The sequence below is a fragment of the Equus asinus genome, chromosome 28 (assembly GCF_041296235.1).
Source record: "Equus asinus isolate D_3611 breed Donkey chromosome 28, EquAss-T2T_v2, whole genome shotgun sequence".
In the NCBI taxonomy this organism is placed as follows: Eukaryota; Metazoa; Chordata; class Mammalia; order Perissodactyla; family Equidae; genus Equus; species Equus asinus.
The window spans coordinates 34,645,211-34,663,814 of record NC_091817.1 but is presented as its reverse complement, the minus strand read 5'-3'; the positions used below and the strand labels follow the sequence as shown (position 1 = coordinate 34,663,814).

Sequence of the window (18,604 nt, the reverse complement as noted above, 5' to 3'; positions counted from 1 at the left end):
GGTCTTACCTTCTTACCATCTCCTATAGCAGGGATCAGCAAACTTTCTGTAAATGGCCAGACAGTGAATATTTTAGGCTTTACAGACCATACAGTCTCTGTCATAACTACTTAACTCTGCCATTGTAGCATGAAAGTAGCCATAGATGACATGTAAATGAATGAATATAGCTGTATTCACATAAAATTTTATTTACAAAAACAGGTGGTCAAGAGAATAAGAAGAAAAGCCACACACTGGGAGAAAATATTTGCAAACTGTTATCCAAAATACAGGAAGAACTCTTAAAACTCAACAAGAAGAAAAGGAACAACCTGATTAAAAATAAGCAAAAGACCTGAATAGACATTTCATCAAATAAGATATACACATGGCAAATGAGAATATGAAAAGGTGCTCCACATCATACGTCATCGGGGAACTACAAATTAAAAGAGCAATGAGACACCACTACATGCCTCTTAGAATGGCCAAAATCTGGAACACTGACAACACCAAATGCTGGTAAGGATGTGGAGCAACAGGAACTCTCATTCATTGCTGGTGGGGATGTAAAATGGTACAGCCATTTTGGAAGATAGTTTGGCAATTTCTTACAAAACCAAGCATCCTCTTACCATACGACCCAGCAATTGCTCTCCTTGGTATTTACCCAAAGGAGTTGAAAACACATCCACAGAAAAACCTGCACACTGTTTATAGCAGCTTTATTCATAATTGTCAAAACTTGGAAGTAACCAAGATGTCCTTCAGTAGGTGAATGGATAAATAAACTGTGGTACATCCAGAAAATGGACAATTATTCAGCACTAAAAAGAAATGAGCTATCAAGCCATGAAAAGACATGGAGGAAACTTAAATGCATATTACTAAGCAAAAGAAGCCAATCTGAGCTATAAACTTTATCACTCCAATTATAGAAAGGGTAAAATTAAGGAGACATTAAAAGGATCAGTGGTTGCCAGGAATTAGGAAGGAGGGAGGACCGAACAGGCAGAGCACAGAGGATTTTTAGGGCAGTGAAACCACTCTGGGTGGTACTATAATAGTGGATATATGTCATTATACATTTGTCAAAACCTACAGCGTACATCACCAAGAGTGAACCCTAATGTAAACTATGGACTTTGGAGGATAATGATGTGTAAATGTAGGTTCATCAGTTGTAAGAAATGTACCACTCTAGTGTGGGATGTTGACAGTAGTAGAGGCTGTATGTATGTAGGAGCAGGGGATATATGGGAAATCTCTGTACCTTCTGCTTCATTTTGCTGTAAAGCTAAGACTGCTGTAAAAAAACCCAAAACAGGTGGCAGCCTGGATTTGGCTTGCAAACTACAGTTTGCTACAACCATCATCCTGAATATCTTACATGTCAACACTACCAAATGACTAACATTTCCTCGATTAAGCCAAGTTCTCTTATTCTCCCTTGCCTCTGTCTGTGCTGTTCCCTCTGCCTGGAGTTGCTTTCTTACCCCGACTTCATCCGTCTGCAAACTCCTTCAAAGTAAAGCTCAAACATGTGAGGTTTCCCCCCAGATCCTCCAGGTGGATTTAGGTAAACTTTCCACTATCTTCCTCTTGCATTTGTACTCATCACTACTATGGGGTCCATTGCACTGAACAGTAATCGTCACCTGTATATCTCCATCCCACTAGGTGCCACAGTCTTTGATGTCAGCAACCATGATTTTTCATCTTTTTATCATCACGACACAGCTCAGGGCCGGCTATCGATGTTTGCGGAACGAATATTGCCTTAACAGCACATTTTTGCCTTACTTTCTCCTAGTTCATGAGACATCCCTAACCAGCTCTCTGGTACACACCACACCTCTCTAGGCTCATAGAGAAGAAAAGCCCAATAAAACCCTATGAAAGAAATAGATCTGAACAAACAAATGTATAATAATGTGTAGCGCATAAATTTAAGTACTGCAAAATTAATAAATCGATGTATAAATGAATGTGTAATTCATCTCCATAATTACTTTTTGATGTCTGGCTTTGAGGATGTAGTGGGGCTCTTGTCCACAGTCTCAATCCTATTCTAGATATACCAACTGCTTGGAAGAGAGCCCTGCCAGCTCCTTGAGAGCAGGGACTGTGTCTCAGTTATCACTGAATGAATAAATGAATTACATTTATTCTTTTTCTCACTCCTTTCTCTTCCCCAGCAATTGTAATGAGTCTATGGCCAGATTTTAAGTAAGAGTTGTTGGGTGGGAAGCCTGAACGGAAACTGTGAAGGTGCTCATTCAGTTTCATGCTGACAAGGTGACATCTCCAAATAACCACAGTTCCAAATCAAGTAACCTTTAGTCATCTCAATTGATGGAGAGGTGGCAGTGTCCAACAATGACTGAGAGAAGGGGCCACGCCGGAAAGCTCCGCTCCCACCCCTCTTTCCCTGTTAGCTTTGCTTCCCAATCCCCCTGCCCTCCCAGGACTCCCAGCAGGACTCCCAGCAGGACTCCCAGCAGTGTTCCCAGCAGTGTTCCCAGCAGCCTCACGCCCAGCTGAGTTTATTTTTCTTTCCTTTCTGGGCTAGGCTGTCTGCAGACACAGCTGATGAGCTATTTAGAGCTCACCAGAGACCTTGGGGCTTTGTAAGTCTCTGAGATTACAGCTCTTTTAAATCTTCAGAGGTCATTAATGCCAAGGCAAGGGAGTCAATAAATTTGATATGTTTTCATCAAAGCAGGACTAAAACGGAAAGAGGAAAAGAGGGTGGATGAAAACTCTATCATAAGAGGTTCTGAAACTTTTACATATAAAAGAACCACAGGGGGAACCTGTTAAATTGCAGATTCTGACCAACATGGGCCAATACTGACAGCTGATGAGGCACACAGGCAAATTTAAGGCCTCTGGCTCTTCACACCAACTGTGCACACACATGCACGAGCACACACAGACACACACACACATTCATGCACGTTCACATATACTCTTAAAGAAAATAACTGAAATACATACATATACAATATAGGAAAATTAACTGTTTAAGCCCCTATATACAGCTTCTTCACCAAGATCCCCTTCACAGTTTTCAGAACTATTAATAAAAAACTTTATAAACCTAAAAGCAAATTCAACGCATTCTCCCATTTTTGGTACCATTTTCCTGTATGACTATGGAAAATCTACAGAGATTCTAGACTGAGGAGCTAGTTATTCAACTCAGAAGAAATCTTAAGTCTGTGCTTGGAGCAGCAACATCACTCACAGATAGTCCTAAGGGTTTCATCCGTTAGTTGATTTCACCTTAATTCCAGGATTTCACGTAATGGTGGCGGGAAAGACAGGTGACAAAGAATCAATAAGCCACAGAGGAACTCAGACAGCCTGGCTTTCCACTCTTCAGTCTCGAATTTCACAACCATTTCTAACCTAACAGTAACTCTGAAGAGAGCTGCCAGGACCAGCATGGATCCCCTCTGTTGGGTTCTTTTTCCCTCCACGTACACCCCACTGTTTGCTTCTCTAGTTCACTAGTTGGCCCCCTCAACTGGTTAGTCCCTAAGATACTGTACTGAACTGCTGAACAACGGACAACAGTCTCTCTGCAAACTCCCGCTCCACTCTCTCCTTGGTCCTTCCCTTTCCACACACTGATTTCTTCTCTCTCTGAGCTGCCCATGGCGCTCACAGTTTTACTTGCCTGTTTCATATACATCTCATAAGTCACAAAGACTGCGAGCTCACTGTGGAAAGTAGAGGCCATGCTTCTGGCAAGGCCTGTGCAATGTGCGCACGATACCAGGCACATACGAGAGCTTCAAAACCTGAATTGACTTAGGCACAGTTCCCAAAGCCAGTCCTCATTCCAGAAAATAAAATAAGCACTGGGGGATTATTAAAGGGTGTGGTAGGTACTCCCTATGCCAACTAGCACATGCTCTCCCAGGGGGCGCCATAACATACCAGACACTCCCCACTATTCTGGAATAAGGAACACTGGCTGAGGACACAGGGCAGGATGGCACACTGACAGAATCCTGGGCACACCACGTCATCGTCCCCGCTCCAATCAAACACCAAATGGTGTTAGGCCAGGCCTCTCAGGCCACCAAGATTAGTGCTGTTCTGACGCCTTGTCTGGCAGTGACCAGCTTTCATCTGGAACCCTTTCCCTCAACTCCCAAAATAAATTCTCAGGCCTGAGATTTCTAAGTGATAGGAGCGCAACTTATAAGGCCAATGTGGAACATCAACTTAGAATCGCTGGCTAGACAGCTATATAGATTAACTTGGCAGAATACACATAAGTGGTCATTATTGAACCTGGAAAAGTTCTGAAATCTGCCTGCCTCAATAGCAGACAACAATTTCTCTGACCTAATACCATTGCTGTTCAGTTTTCTTAGGTTGGTGGATGACACTTTTTTATCGTGAAATATACCATGTAAACAAAAGAATATATTACATATATATATTCAGTTTAAAAAAGCATAATAAAATGAACACCCAGGGACCCACCGCCCAGGCTAAGAAATAACATTCCCAGGACCTAGAAGCTTTCTTTGTGCTTTTCCTCATTATACCGATCTCCCTCCCCCGCAGTGATAACCATCCTCCTGAATTCAGGGTTAATTAATCCCTTCTATTTTTTACAGTTTTACCACCTATGAAGGTATCCACAAAAAATATAGGGTTTAGTTTCACATTTTTTAACTTTACATAAATTACATCATACTGTATATTTTTTTCTGTGACCTGCTTCTCCTGTTCAACATTATGTTTCTGAGATTCCACCATATTGATGTAACCTATCTTTCACTCATTTTTACCATGGGACAGTATTTCAGTGTAGGACTATACAACAATTTATGATATTAAACTCTTTCTTTACTCAACCGGGCCCACTGACTGCATGCTAACACAGTCTGTCTGCACATAAATTTATGCCCATGAATTGATGGTGGTGATCCCATGCTGGCTTCCATGCGGCAAATCAGATGCTAAACCAACCAGAGACATTTCACCCAATTATTCTTAAAGAGTGGGCAAGATCCCAGTAAGAGATGGAGCTTTGAGGCCTTGCTCAGAAAGCAAATGGTAGCTTCACTCGATGAACTTAGGGAGATGAACCCTTACAAAAAAAAAACCCCTCACATGGTTCTATGGCTTAATAAAGCAGGGGAAAGGAAAAGAAAAGGCTTGACATTGCAATCTTCACCTTGCACGTCACAGCACCTTTGATCATAGTGAATAGCACCTAAGTCCAAGAAAAACCTACCCTCCAGACAGCGAAAGCTAAATATTTAGTCTGGGAGGCAGCAGGCAGAAGCCCATCATTCTCTCTGCTCCAGGAAACCAAGGACAGCAGAAGATTGTCCTTGAACCCTGAGGGTTTGATTCATCACCCTTCTAACTACAGTTTCACTGATGCGAATCTATCAGTAACGCCATACTTCCCAGGTTTGGGGGTGGGGAAGGGGGCGAAATAGACAGTCTCCAGAGCAAAGAAATCCTCCACCACCTTCACTGAGCACTCCCAGTGCACAAGGCCCTCAGAATGACAAACCTTACCTCAGTTAATACCTACAATGAACTTGTGAGGCAAGTGATAAAACTGAGGCACCAAGAGGTTTAGTGACTTGTCCAATATCACACAGCAAGTAAATAACAGGCCAGGATTCAATCTACATCTGATTCCCAAGCCCCACACTCTTTTCCAGTCAACTACCCTGCTAACACCAGCGTGTGCACACTGACCTTCATAAATGCAGCAGCAAAAGGGAAAAGGGGTTCTTAGGGACACAGGAGATACTGCCTCTGGGTGATACTTTCAAAAGTTTTTGCTGCTGAATGGCAGCAGGTTCCATGTGAACACAGAATAAATACTTAGATGGCAGAGCCCCATGAAAACTCAGAGAAAATGCTCAGCATGGAAAATGCTGCAGTAGCAGGCAGACTGAGGAGGACTCCCACACAGTCTAAACTATCTGGAAGGCACTTTGCCCACCCATAATTAACTAGCATTGAATGTCTACCACGTGTTATGGGCAAAAATGCTTTTTATTTTCGGTTGATGTCTGGCTGCTGCTGTAACAGTCAACAACCCTCAAGAGAAACAACAAAGAAGGGATACTGCAATATATGAATTTCAAGGTCTATAAACTAAAGAACTTCAGAGAGCAATGAACAGGTCAAGAACTTAAGTCTTGTTAAGAGCTGAACTCTGCCTTCCAGCCCCAAATTAAGTGACATCAGTTGTGTTTGATACAAACTTTCCAAGTCAGCTAAAAGACCAAGATGGCAGCTACTGGTGCCAAGGCTAAGAACATATCATTCTCAGAGAGTGAAATGCACAGGTGTCCTCTCTGCCAGCTAGTCGCCACTGAAGAGACTCCATTTTCTCTAGTTCTGGGTATGTATCATGCCTCTGTTGACATAAGATTTTGCCAATCACACTGTCAGTCCTTACTCTGTGAGACTCAACAATTTATCCCAATTTACAAGTCATGGAAAAGTGTGACTGGCCTTCAGGGTGTGAGGTAACACTTTTGCAGAGGTTTGGAGAAAAGAGGAGAGAGAAACGGCACCTCTGCTTCTAATGACACTGTAGACAAAAGATCTAAACATCCACCCTCTCCTGCTCCTGGCACCTTCCAGGCACCAAAACCTCAGAACTCGCAAAACAACCAAATTTGGACAGGCTGACAGCTGTCCTCAGAGGGAATCTTTCAAGATACTAAGGGTAGTGGCTGAAATGAAATCATACTCTGCTTCTCAAAGCGTTATTCCCCACTCCTTGGGATTTGTTTGGGAAGATTTTTTTTTTTTTGGTGAGGAAGATTCACTCTGAGCTAACATCCGTTGCCAATCTTCCTCTTTTTTTTCGCTTGAGGAAGATTAGCCCTGAGCTAACATCCGTGCCAACCTTCCTTTACTTTGTATATGGGTCGCTGCCATAGCATGGCTGATGAGCAGTGTAGGTCTGTGCCTGAGATCCGAATCTGTGAACCTAGGTGACCAAAGTGGAGTGTGCCAGACTTAAACACTACACCACAGGGCCTGACTCTAGGAAGATTTTTACTATTGGCCTACTTCTGCAGACAATAAAGATTTATAAACTACATTCATATGATTCTTTTACTGAAAATTTCCTTAAAATGTCTAGGGATTTTGTACATTGTAATAAACAATAAACGCAGGTTCTCAACCCCCTCCCCCATCTCTCTGATATACTTCAAGCAGCCCTGCTGCCTGGGAATTCAGTTGCCATGGACATGAGTTTGCACCATTAACACAGGTATGAGATGGGAATGTCAGTAAATAAAATTAAGTCATTGTGATATGTATAACAAGGATAATATAACTCAGACTCTAAGTGCAGGAGGTGTAGCCACCACTCTAAAGGGAACCATGAATCACCCCCCAAAATAGAAATACACAGACAGAAAATTTCATATACAAAGAACCATTGCTCTAAGCGTTTCTATGTGTATCCTGGAAGGAAATCGTGGCCACCACACCTGACATATAAAAAGCAGTCAAGTTCTGTTCAGCAGTTCCTCTTATCCAAATGACCAACTCAGCCAGTCCTGATCTTTGTCAAGGAATCCCTGACCCTTCCGAGAATCCTGAGTTTTGTGCTCCCCTCTGGGCCTCCTTAACATACTGAGTCAGTTGTAAGCTCTCTGGAAATTTCCTCGCCACTTCCCAATGTGTTTTCAACAGCTCTAGCATCTTCCCAGCTCCTCCTCATCCACAAGGGGGGGTCTTACCGTGATCTCCCACCAAAGCAGTTTGTGCTGGGGGGCTGGTGCCGGTTTTCTGGAGCAACAGCTGTCCCACTGGGTTCTCTCGAAGGTGGCTGTGATCCTAGAAAGGGGATCCATCACAGGAAAAGACAGAAATGTTGAGAAGCTCAGCCCTTGGTTGAGATGTGACTACAGGAACAGAGTTTGCTCCATGTTTTACAGTTACCCATCACGGCGGGATAAGGATGGTTTAGCAAGCTGCAGCTGCCAGCATGAGAAGAAATAGGGACAGACAGATGAGATCTGACTGGGGCCATGGAACAGAGGGGCTCAAATTTGGGAAACAGCTCTTCTTCTCCAGGACCTTCAAGAACATCTAAGGCACTTACAAGCATGTTGCCTTATATACTAAATGAACTTGAGCCACACCAACGTGAGATAGAGAACACATGCTAACCATACAAAGTAGGGGCAAGGAATTGGGGCATTTCTCCATATCACAACCAGAGAGCTGTTTAAAAAGCCAAATAAGATTCAATTCAAATCAAATCATGATACTCTTCTACTAAAAACCCTTTAGCAGCTCCCTGCTTCTTAGGACGAGGTTCTTACCAAGGCTTTTGAGGCTGTGTGACCTGAGGCAACCTGCCTCTCCAGCCTCACTTCCCACCACTCTCCTTGCTGCTCCCCATGATCCAGCCACCCTGGCCACCTCTGTTCCCACTGCAGGCCAAGCTAACTCCCACCTCAGAACCTATGCACAGGCAACCCCTCCACCTTCTACTCAGCCATCCCTTTAACCCCACACCCCCACCTTGGCCTGTCTAAACTCCTCATATGCTGGCAGGTCTCAGCTTCCTCAGAAAAACCTTCCCAACCCTCTAATTTAGATGAGATCCCCCTGAAGTACAGGAATCTCATACCACTCAGGACTTTTCCTTCATATCTTTTGTTACAATTATAGTTACATAACTATCTGTGCATTTACTTCTTTGATACCTAACATCCTCTGCCCACCCCGCAAAGTGGATTATAAGCTCTAGGGAGCAGAGACCACATGTATTTTGCCCACTGCCATCTGGCCGGCATCTGGTCCAAGATCTAGTACATTCCAGGTGCTCAATTATGGATACATGTGCTGAATGAGCGAGCGAGGCACATTTTCCTCCATGTACCAAAAGTACCCAAGCACCGCTCGGCCCAGCTGAGGGAGGATTCTCAGCAATCAAGTCCCATCCAATCACTAGGATTCCACTCGACTGCCCTTGAATTGGAATTCAAATTTCACCCCCTTGAAGCTACAGAAAGCCTGTTTGGGGCCTGGAACGCACCATAGTTACATCACATTTAACGAGAAAAATTATGGAGAAACCCAACCCATTTCAGAACTCAGACTTCATGAAATAATTTCCTGCTAGATCCAAAAGTGACTAATTTCAGACTAGATCAAAAGAAACAAAATGCCCACATTCAGGACAGAGTGGGAGACACTCTCCAATTTCCCTGCTTCTGTCTGTATCTTGCAAGTGTAGATCTCTAAGATACAAAGTTCTTTCTCAGCTAATACTGTCTCATAAAAGTCACCCTCAATCTCCCCAGGAAGTTTAACTGCATTGAAAAGAAGAAAAGTTGTCCCAAGTGACATTTCATAAAGATGTTTTATTTTCCAAGTCTATGTGGGATGAAAAGATGTTTTTCTCTGCTCTCAAACCAAACAACAACACACTTACAAAGACTTGACATTTATTTTGGTCCATTATCAGAAAGCAGTCCTTGAAAAATCATGTCAGGATTTTGGTCCAGGATGCTAAGAAGAGTCATGGCTAGGCATGGGCCAGGGCTGGCTGAGCAGTACCCAAACCCAGATACCAGGAGAGAACCAAGCTCTTGGCACCCCCTCCTACCCCTGCCCCACCCCACCCCATCCCGGCACAGCCCTGGGGAGCAGAGCAGCACTCACCGTCTGTCACGGCACTGCCATTAGGCACACTTCCCAGATCAACAGTCGGCCCGTCCAGGAAAATTGTCAGCTCACCGCCCGAGACAACACCGCCTTTGTTCTCTGTCTGCAGGTTCAGGGTCAGCTGCGTGTTCTCCACTGTTGAACACAAAAGGCAACACGGATGGACTAAAGCAAACGCACCCTGAGTTAAGATTCTCTAAGTTATAAGTTCCCATGTCACCTACTCTGGCATCCTTGGCAACATTTTTCTGCATCTTCAAATCTGTCTTGTGGCATGGACAAAAGAATGGGAAGGAACATGTCTAATTTTCATCGTCATTGTATTAGGCTGCTGGGAAAGGCTGTACTCCTTCTCTTTTAAACATTTTATATCACTAGGATAGCTATATAATTTCTACATTACTTATTTACTTGTTTGTCTATACTTGAGGACTGTAAGAATGGAGTAGAGATATGGATGGCATACAGAGGAAGAAAGTAGTTCCAAGCAGCATCCTCCCTCCCCATACAAAGAACACTGGCAAAAAGGAGAGAAACAGGTCAGGAGACCCTAAGGAAATGTTATCAAGGGGCATCTCTAGATAAGGGACTATAGGGGCTTATTCATTCCTTATTTGTGCTAAAAAGTGTTTTGTCCTGGAATTGAAAGCCTAGAAATAAAACCACACATCTATGGACAGCTAATCCTTGATAAAGGAGCTAAGAACATACAATGGAGAAAGGAAAGTCTCTCCAATAAACAGTGTTGGGAAATCTGGACAGCCACATGCAAAAGAATGAAAGAAGACCATTATCTTTCGCCATACACAAAAATAAACTCAAAATGGATCAAAGACTTGAAGGTAAGACCTGAAACCATAAAACTTCTATAAGAAAATATAGGCAGTACACTCTTTGACACTGGTCTTAAAAGGATCTTTTCGAATACAATGTCTACTCGGATAAGGGGAACAAAAGAAACAATAAATAAGTGGGACTTCATCAGACTAAAGAGCTTCTGAAAGGCAAAGGAAACCAGGATCAAAATGAAAAAACAACACGCCAACTGGGAGAAAATATTTGCAAACCATATAACTGACAAGAGATTAATCTCCATAATATATAAAAAACTCACAACTGAACAACAAAAAAACAAACAACCCAATCAAAAAGTGGGCAGAGGATAAGAACAGACATTTTTCCAAAGAAGATATACAGATGGCCAATAGGCACATGAAAAGATGTTCAACATCACTAATCATCAAGGAAATGCAAATCACTTAGAGATCACCTTACACACGTTAGAATGGCTAGAATCACCAAGCCAACAAATAACAAATGTTGGAGAGGGTGTGGAGAAAAGGGAACCCTCACACACTGCTGGTGGGAATGCAAACTGGTGCAGCCATTATGGAAAACAGTATGGAGACTTCTGAAAAAATTAAAAATAGAAGTACCATATGACCCAGTTATCCCACTACTGGGTATTTACCTGAAGAACATGAAATCAGCAACACAAAGAGACTTCTGCAACCCTATGTTCATTGCAGCATTATTCACAATAGCCAAGACGTGGAGGCAACATAAGAGCTCATCGACTGATGATCAGATAAAGAAGATATGCTGTGTGTGTGTGTGTGTGTGTATACATATAGATAGATACATATAAATACAGATACATATAATATATACATAATGGAATACTATTCAGCCATAAAAAAGACAAAATCATTCCATTCGCAATAACATGTACAGACCTTGAGGGTATTATGTTAAGCGAAATAAGCCAGACAGAGAAAGACAAATACCATAGGATTTCACTCATATGTGGAAGATAAACAAACACATGGACAAAGAGAACACTTTAATGGTTACTAGGGGGTAGGGTGTTGGGGGGTGGGCACAAGGAGTGAAGGGGCACATTTGTATGGTGACTGACAAATAATGTACAGCTGAAATTTCACAATGTTATAAACTATTATGACCTCTATTAAAAAAAAAGTGTTTTGTTCTGTTTTTTTAAATTTGCAATCCTGAAACTGTTTCAGTTTAAAATAAGGAAAAGATTTTAAAGCAATAAAAATTCAATGCAGGCAAGTTAGTTCCATAGTCACATGGCCCTGGATCAGTCCCGTAAGGAGAGACCAGTCAACACCTGTCTCTACGACTGAGGTGAGAAGGCAGCTCAGAGTCACCCAGCCCCTAGAACACTAGGCAAATTCAGCCCTGTGGGCAAACAGCAAAAGTCGGGAAACTGCAGCGGAAAAACAGAACTGACAAGAGGCAGAAGCACCAAATCCTAGGCGGGCTGGAAACTGCTGCGCACACCCCCTCACCCCCCCACCAAGCTGGACCACGCCAAACATCTCAGTTACTGGTCAGGCACTACAACCTCCAGTTGAGGTCCATTTGATAATTACTAAGAGAATACCAGGTCTTACAAGGATTTCCAAAGTGTGGCAGTCCTTCCATGCCTCCCCCATCTTACAAAGCCAGGTCACAAATGTGCCACAGTCCAACCTCCCTCCCCACCCCATCAAAGCACCACTTCATTTTATCTCTTATTCTTTTTTTTTTTAAAGATTTTATTTTTCCTTTTTCTCCCCAAAATTCCCTGGTACCTAGTTGTGTATTTTCAGTTGTGGGTCCTTCTAGTTGTGGCATGTGGGACGCCGCCTCAACATGGCCTGATGAGCAGTGCCACGTGTGCGCCCAGGATCCGAACCAGCGAAACCCTGGGCCGCCAAAGCAGAGCACGCAACTTAACCACTTGGCCACGGGGCCAGCCCCCTCATTTTATCTCTTAATTGCTGCTGTTTTATTATAAGCTATCTCACAGCTTTTCTAAACAATGTGGAGTATGTATAAATAATTATCTCCCTGAATACCTCCTAGAGACAATCCCTTCCTCACACCAACAAAGACTGCCCCAAATCTAAGAAATAGAAATAGTCCTTCAAAAGTTTAGCAGAAAAAAAAGTCTGAATCAATTCAAGGATCTCTTATAATAAGGTGGAAACCAGTTAACTTTCAGGTTTTCAAGTTTTCTTCAACCTTCCCTTAATCTCTCTTCCCTGTAAGGGAGCTCTCCAAATCCTTTTGAGTCTGTTGTTGCTCTTTTGAGTCAGTTTCACTGAGGGGCTTGGTGAGTTCTAAATATTTCTACAAAATAAGACTCGTAATCTGAAAACTAGTTCTTTGAAAGTCCAGGGTGGGGAAAAGAACAGAGGCCTTTTGACCACCAGCACCACTTGCCAGCCATGCAAACGAGCCATCTTGGAAGTGGATCCTCCAGTCCCAGTCTAGCCTTCAGATGAGTGCAGCCCAGCCAGCTGATTGACTGCAACCTCATGAGAGATCCCAGGCCAGACTGCCCAGCTAAGCAGCTCCTAAATCTTGACCCACTGAGACTATGAGACAGTAAATGTTTATTATTGTTTTTAAAAGAAGTCAAGGAGTGTCTCCCTACTGAATCATGCTGAGATCCAGTATGTCAGTCCCTAGCAGGCAGTACAGCAGAGATGGGTGCCAGCCAGACAGATTGAGTTCAAATCTCAGTTCTACTACCTAGTATCCATGCAGCACATCTGAGCATCGGTCCCCCTACCTGCAAAACAGGAGCAGTAAGAGCATATTTTTCAGAATTAAATGGAACCTAGTAAGCTCCTAAGAAGCTGTCATTTTCTTTATCTCCTTGTTGACATCCCTGTTTTACAGACTGAAGAGTCCCAGTTTCTCTTGATCTAACTTGTTCATTGTCTAGTCACTCTTCTCTTGACCTTTCCAAGCCTTTTTCAGGTTGTGGCAAGAAACTCCCCAAAATCTCCCAAAAGAAGCCACATAACCATCACAAGGATGAATGATCTTCTCGTGTTGCTTCTCAGACACTTCCTAAAGACACTCAGCCTTTTGGATTCAGTACAGTGCTGTTGGAAATGTGCTAGGACAAGCATTCTAGAAGGGCTCCTTGATTCCTCTCTTGATATCTCAGAGATCATCATTTTATAAGTGGAGTGTGGGCAGGTTTTTCCCTCCTTCTTGAAGGGATGATAATGTTCGACAGGAAGGCAGAGGACCCCAAGGCCACTCACTGCTAATTTCAACCTCCTGACAGTCACGCTGCCACAGTCCTGCAACAGAAGCCAGAGGCATAACCTGAATTTTTCAATCCATAGTCTCATCTCAAGGCTCCAACTTAGCTCTTCTATCTAGTTTACCCACTAATTGTGTCCAGCAGGATTATATACTTACAGGCTCAGAAGTTACTTTGCAACCCTGAGACACATTGACCTTCAAAAAGAGCCAAAGCGGGGGAAGTCGTTTTTCTTTAAATGAAACTCTTGAGAACACAACCTTTCACTGTTCTATTTACTAAAAACAAAGAGAGCCAGAGAGACATCTGGCCATCGCTACCATAACATAACTAAGTAATCAAATTGAGCATTGCTAAGAACCAGACAACCAGACACCCACATGGTTCCTGATGTGATGCAGTATGAAGTACACAACACCACTTCTTTTAAAGCCTTCTCGTTAAAAGGATTTAACCTGAATCCAATCAAGCCTCTTAAATGTCCTTCCCAGTGTACGTGAAATAAGGGATAGAGAAACAAACTCAATGACACCAAGAGGAAACAATCAGACAAATCCAGAATATGTGACATCTATATAGTAACGGTCCTGGACTCTTCAAAAAGTCAATGTTACTAAATACATTTCTTGGTTTTTTGTTTTTTTCTGCAGGGGAAGATTTGCCCTAAGCTAACATCTGTTGCCAATCTTCCTCCTTTTCTTTTTCTTCCCTTTTCCCCCCAAAGCCCCAGTACATAGTTGTGTATACTTGAAGGTTCTTCTGGTTTTTCTATGTGAGCCACCACCACAGCATGGCTACTGACAGACAAGTGATGTGGTTCCGCACCAAGGAACCGAACCCGGGCTACTGAAGCAGAGCATGCCAAACTTTAACCCTTAGGCCATCAGCACTGGCTCTACATTTCTTATTTTTTTTAAAAAGGGGAAGGAAGGAGACTCTTCTGGATTTAAGGAAACATAATCACTAAATGCCATGTGTGAATTCTGACTAAACTTTGGTTTGAAAAAAATATTCTTGGGACAATTGGAGAAATTTGCATCCAGACTGGCTATCAGATGATATCTGAAATTATTGTTGATTTTCTTAGGTTCATTAATGGTACTATGGTTTTATATAAGAACGTTCTCATTCTTGGGAGATGCAAGAGAAGATTATGATGATATCTGTACTTATTCTCAAATGGTTTTAGAGGAGGATAGGCTGAAGATTTTAGGAGTTATGATATCTGAAATTTACCTCCAAATGGTTCAGGAAAAAAAATGCACAGCCCCACAGGCTCACACATATAGGTAAAACAAATGCGGATCTAGGTAAAGGGCATTTGGGTGTTCATTACGTTATTCTTTCAATCTTTTGTATGTTTGAAAGTTTCATAATAAAAAGTTGGAAAAGATTTTCTTAAATTGGCAAGGCTATTAAAAAATTAAACCTCTGAGAACAGAACACCCCATTATTCTCTTAAAAAAAAATACCTGAGCCAGGGGAGCCCTACAATGCATAATAGGACTAAAGAAACCATTAGCTAATTGAGTGACAGACTTGAGAATACAGGGGAGGCTGAAAAGAGTAAGTGTGGCTGGAAAACTTATACTGGAATCTTAGCTATAAATAGCAGCATTAGCCACCTCAACTCTGGGGCCCTCGGGTTTCAGTACAGCCACACTGACGACTCTACAAAGGGCCTTTCTCTTCCAGCATGTCTTCTTACTGGCTTTGAGGCACTGCTCAAAACTCAAGAAAATGATGAAAAAATGGGTGTAGTGAGTAAATTTGCATAACTAGTCAGGTTTAGCATAGGAAGCTTACAAGCTACTCTCAGAGTCGTCACGCCCTGCTCTATCTGTGGTCACGCAACTCCATATGTGTAGTGAGCACCCACTAGTTTAGTCCCTGAGATGCAACAGGAACAAAACACAAAACTCTATGCTCTGGGTATTTGTATTCTAGTTGGGTGAAACAGACAATGAACAATTTTTTTTTAGTAAATTGCATAATCTGTTAGAAAGTGGCAAATGCAGTAGGAAAAAATGAAACGAGGAAAGGGGTGGAGAGTACCAGAGGTGGGACGAGGTCCTGGGGTGGTGGGAAAGTTTCACTGGGAAGGTGACAACTGAGCAAAGACTGAAAGAAGGATGGGGCAGGAGTATCTGTAGGATGAATATTCTAGACAGAGAGAAAAGGAAGCACAGTGGCCCCAGGTGGGCGCATGCCTCGCATGTCTGATGAACAGTAGAGAGGCCGATGTGGCTAGAGTGGATGAGGGGACAGAGGAGCATGAGATGAGGGCAGCAGGTAACCAGAGTTCATGAGAAAGGCCTTGGAGCTCTTGCAAGATCTCTGGCGTTTACTCTGCATGAGATTGGGAGACATTAGAGGGTTTTTTTTTGTGTTTTTTTGCTGAGGAAGATTCACCCTGAGCTAATATCTGTGCTAATCTTCCTCTATTTTGCACGTGGGTTGCCACTACAGCATGGCTGCCCACAAGTGGTGTAGGTCCGCACACAGGAACAGAACCCAGGCCACCAAAGTGGAAAGTGCCGAACTTAACCACTGGGCCATGGGGCAAGCCCCAACCATTACAAGATCTTGAGCAAGGAAGGGACACAACTCCTGTTGCAGCACAATCACTCTGGCTACAGAAGAAGCAAGGTCTGAAGCAGACAAAATCAGACAGGAGGTCACTGCAATATTCCAGGTGGGAGCAGATGGTGACTTGGGCCACAGTAATGGCAGGGTCTTCTGGCAACACAGTGCCTAAGGGAGACTCTATGTTGGCCTCCGCCCAGCACGTATTAGGAAAGACCCATGACTCCCCACTGAGCACATCGGCCAGGCGCTACAGGCCCACCAGCCTCTTGGAACCAAAACTTTGGGCAAATCATAGGCAGGGGCTGCAAAAAGCACCAATTTAGAGAACGGCTGGAGGAAGTGAGATTCAACTGCAACCAAATGGAACACATAGAATGAAAATACTCCGCTAGCAAGAGACTTTAGCTCCTCTGAGAAAGCCACAGTCTTGAGCTCACGTGAACTTCAGCAAACAGCACACTTCTTCAGTTACAGGACTGTGCCCTTCTGTTCCAAGCACCCACTCATTACCCATCCTTCGTAATGCTACTTTATGGAGGTCTACAGTTAGCTGGAGGGCTGGATATTAGAATGCAGGGGAAAAAATTTGGAAAATCTCAAGGGCCGTGCCAGGAGAAGCCCTCAAAAGCCAGCACACCAAGAGAGACAAGTAGGCATTAGGTGCCTCCTGATGGAAGCACATGCCACCTCATCGAAAAGGAAAAAACAGAACCCAGATCAGATCAGACCCACCCATGAGGTGACAGAAAACAGAGGGACAGAGGAACATGTTAAACCACAGTGCAGGGACACAAACAGCAAAACCCAAAACATGGGAAACTATGGGACAAAACGTCCAGTTTCTCCGACAACAAATTGTAAGGCGTAAAAAGAGGAAGGAGAACCTATGGGTTAAAAGAGACTTAGGAGACATATCAATCTTGTTTGGATCCTCATGGAAACAAACCAATGGTAGGAAAAAGAAAAACTTTATAAGACAACTGGGGAAATATAAAACCCGACTGGATATCTGATGATATTAAATAATTACCATTTGGTTTTTTAGGTATGAAATTGGTGTTATGATTATGGTTTTTAAAAGGCTTTATCTTTTGGAGACACAAACTGAAATATCTGTAGATGAAATACAACTGAGATTGCCAGCCCGGTGGCGTAGCGGTTAAGTGCGCACGTTCCACTTCGGCGGCTTGGGGTTCACCGGTTCGGATCCTGGGTGCGGACACAGCACCGCTTGACAAGCCAAGCTGTGGTAGGAGTCCCACATATAAAGTAGAGGAAGATGAACACAGATGTTAGCACAGGGCCAGTCTTCCTCAGAAAAAAAAAGAAAGAAAAAATACAACTGAGATTTATATAAAAATAATCCAGTGGAGGGTCAGGTAGGAAGTTAAGATGAAACAGAAATGGCCATTCTTAGATAGCTGTGGAGCTGGGTGATGGGCACACAGGGATTCATGGACTATTCTTTCTATCTTTTTGTGAGCTTGACATTTTCTATAATAGTCTTTCTTTTCAAGCCAGCATACCTAAGGCACAAACAGTGACTATAAACTAAAAAACTTACAAGAATTCAACATTACACATACAGTTTCAAATACAAAAAGGTAGAAATACCCAATCAAGCTGCTCAGGGAATAACCCCTCCTCTTATTTTTCCTTACTTCAAAGCCTCAGATTTGCAAGTAGCTTCAGGTTAATAATTTCCTATTGGGAAGAGTTGTTATGTGCAACAAGGATGAGTAATATTTTTCTAAGAGTTCCTTTTTCCCTTTCTTGACTCTGCCTTTTGAATATGCTTTTTGCATATGGTACTAATCAGTATAGATAAATAGCGCATGGAAGTTGCCTTCCTTATTCCAGGAAAGGAAGAAACTACATAAACGAGAACTGCCAAACTGTGCCACTATAATGCACTTCAGTTATGAAACCCGGAAGTCCTGCCTGGACAGTTTCACTGTAGTATATGAAAGAACTTTCTAGTTAGAATCCTTGATCGCCACTGTCCCTCCCTGCTCCCACACCACCAACATGTACATGCATGTACACATTTACTTTTTTTCTTTGAGGAAGATTAGCCCTGAGCTGACATCTCTGCCAATCCTCCTCTTTTTGCTGAGGAAGACTGGCCCTGAGCTAACAGCCGTGCCCATCTTCCTCTACTTTATATGTGGGACGCCTACCACAGCAGGGCTTGTCAAGTGGTGCCACGTCTGCACCCAGGATCCGAAACAGCGAACCCTGGGCCACCGAAGCGGAACGTGCGCA

At 43.0% G+C, this 18,604-nt stretch overlaps 1 protein-coding gene across 5 annotated transcripts in view; it reads right to left on the bottom strand.

Annotated features, from left to right (window-relative positions):
• Positions 1 to 18,604, bottom strand: part of WWP2 (WW domain containing E3 ubiquitin protein ligase 2) — a 136,561-nt gene that overhangs the window by 66,842 nt on the left and 51,115 nt on the right. For all 5 annotated transcript variants that reach the window (XR_011498992.1, XR_011498993.1, XM_044760996.2 and 2 more), the window contains 2 exons: positions 9,676 to 9,813; positions 7,740 to 7,836 (listed from right to left, as the gene is read on the bottom strand). Coding sequence is in view for 3 of the 5 variants with exons in the window: in XM_044760996.2 (XP_044616931.1) it covers positions 7,740 to 7,836; positions 9,676 to 9,813 (235 nt within the window). In the remaining 2 variants the exon portion in view is untranslated. The remainder of the gene's footprint in view (positions 1 to 7,739; positions 7,837 to 9,675; positions 9,814 to 18,604) is intronic.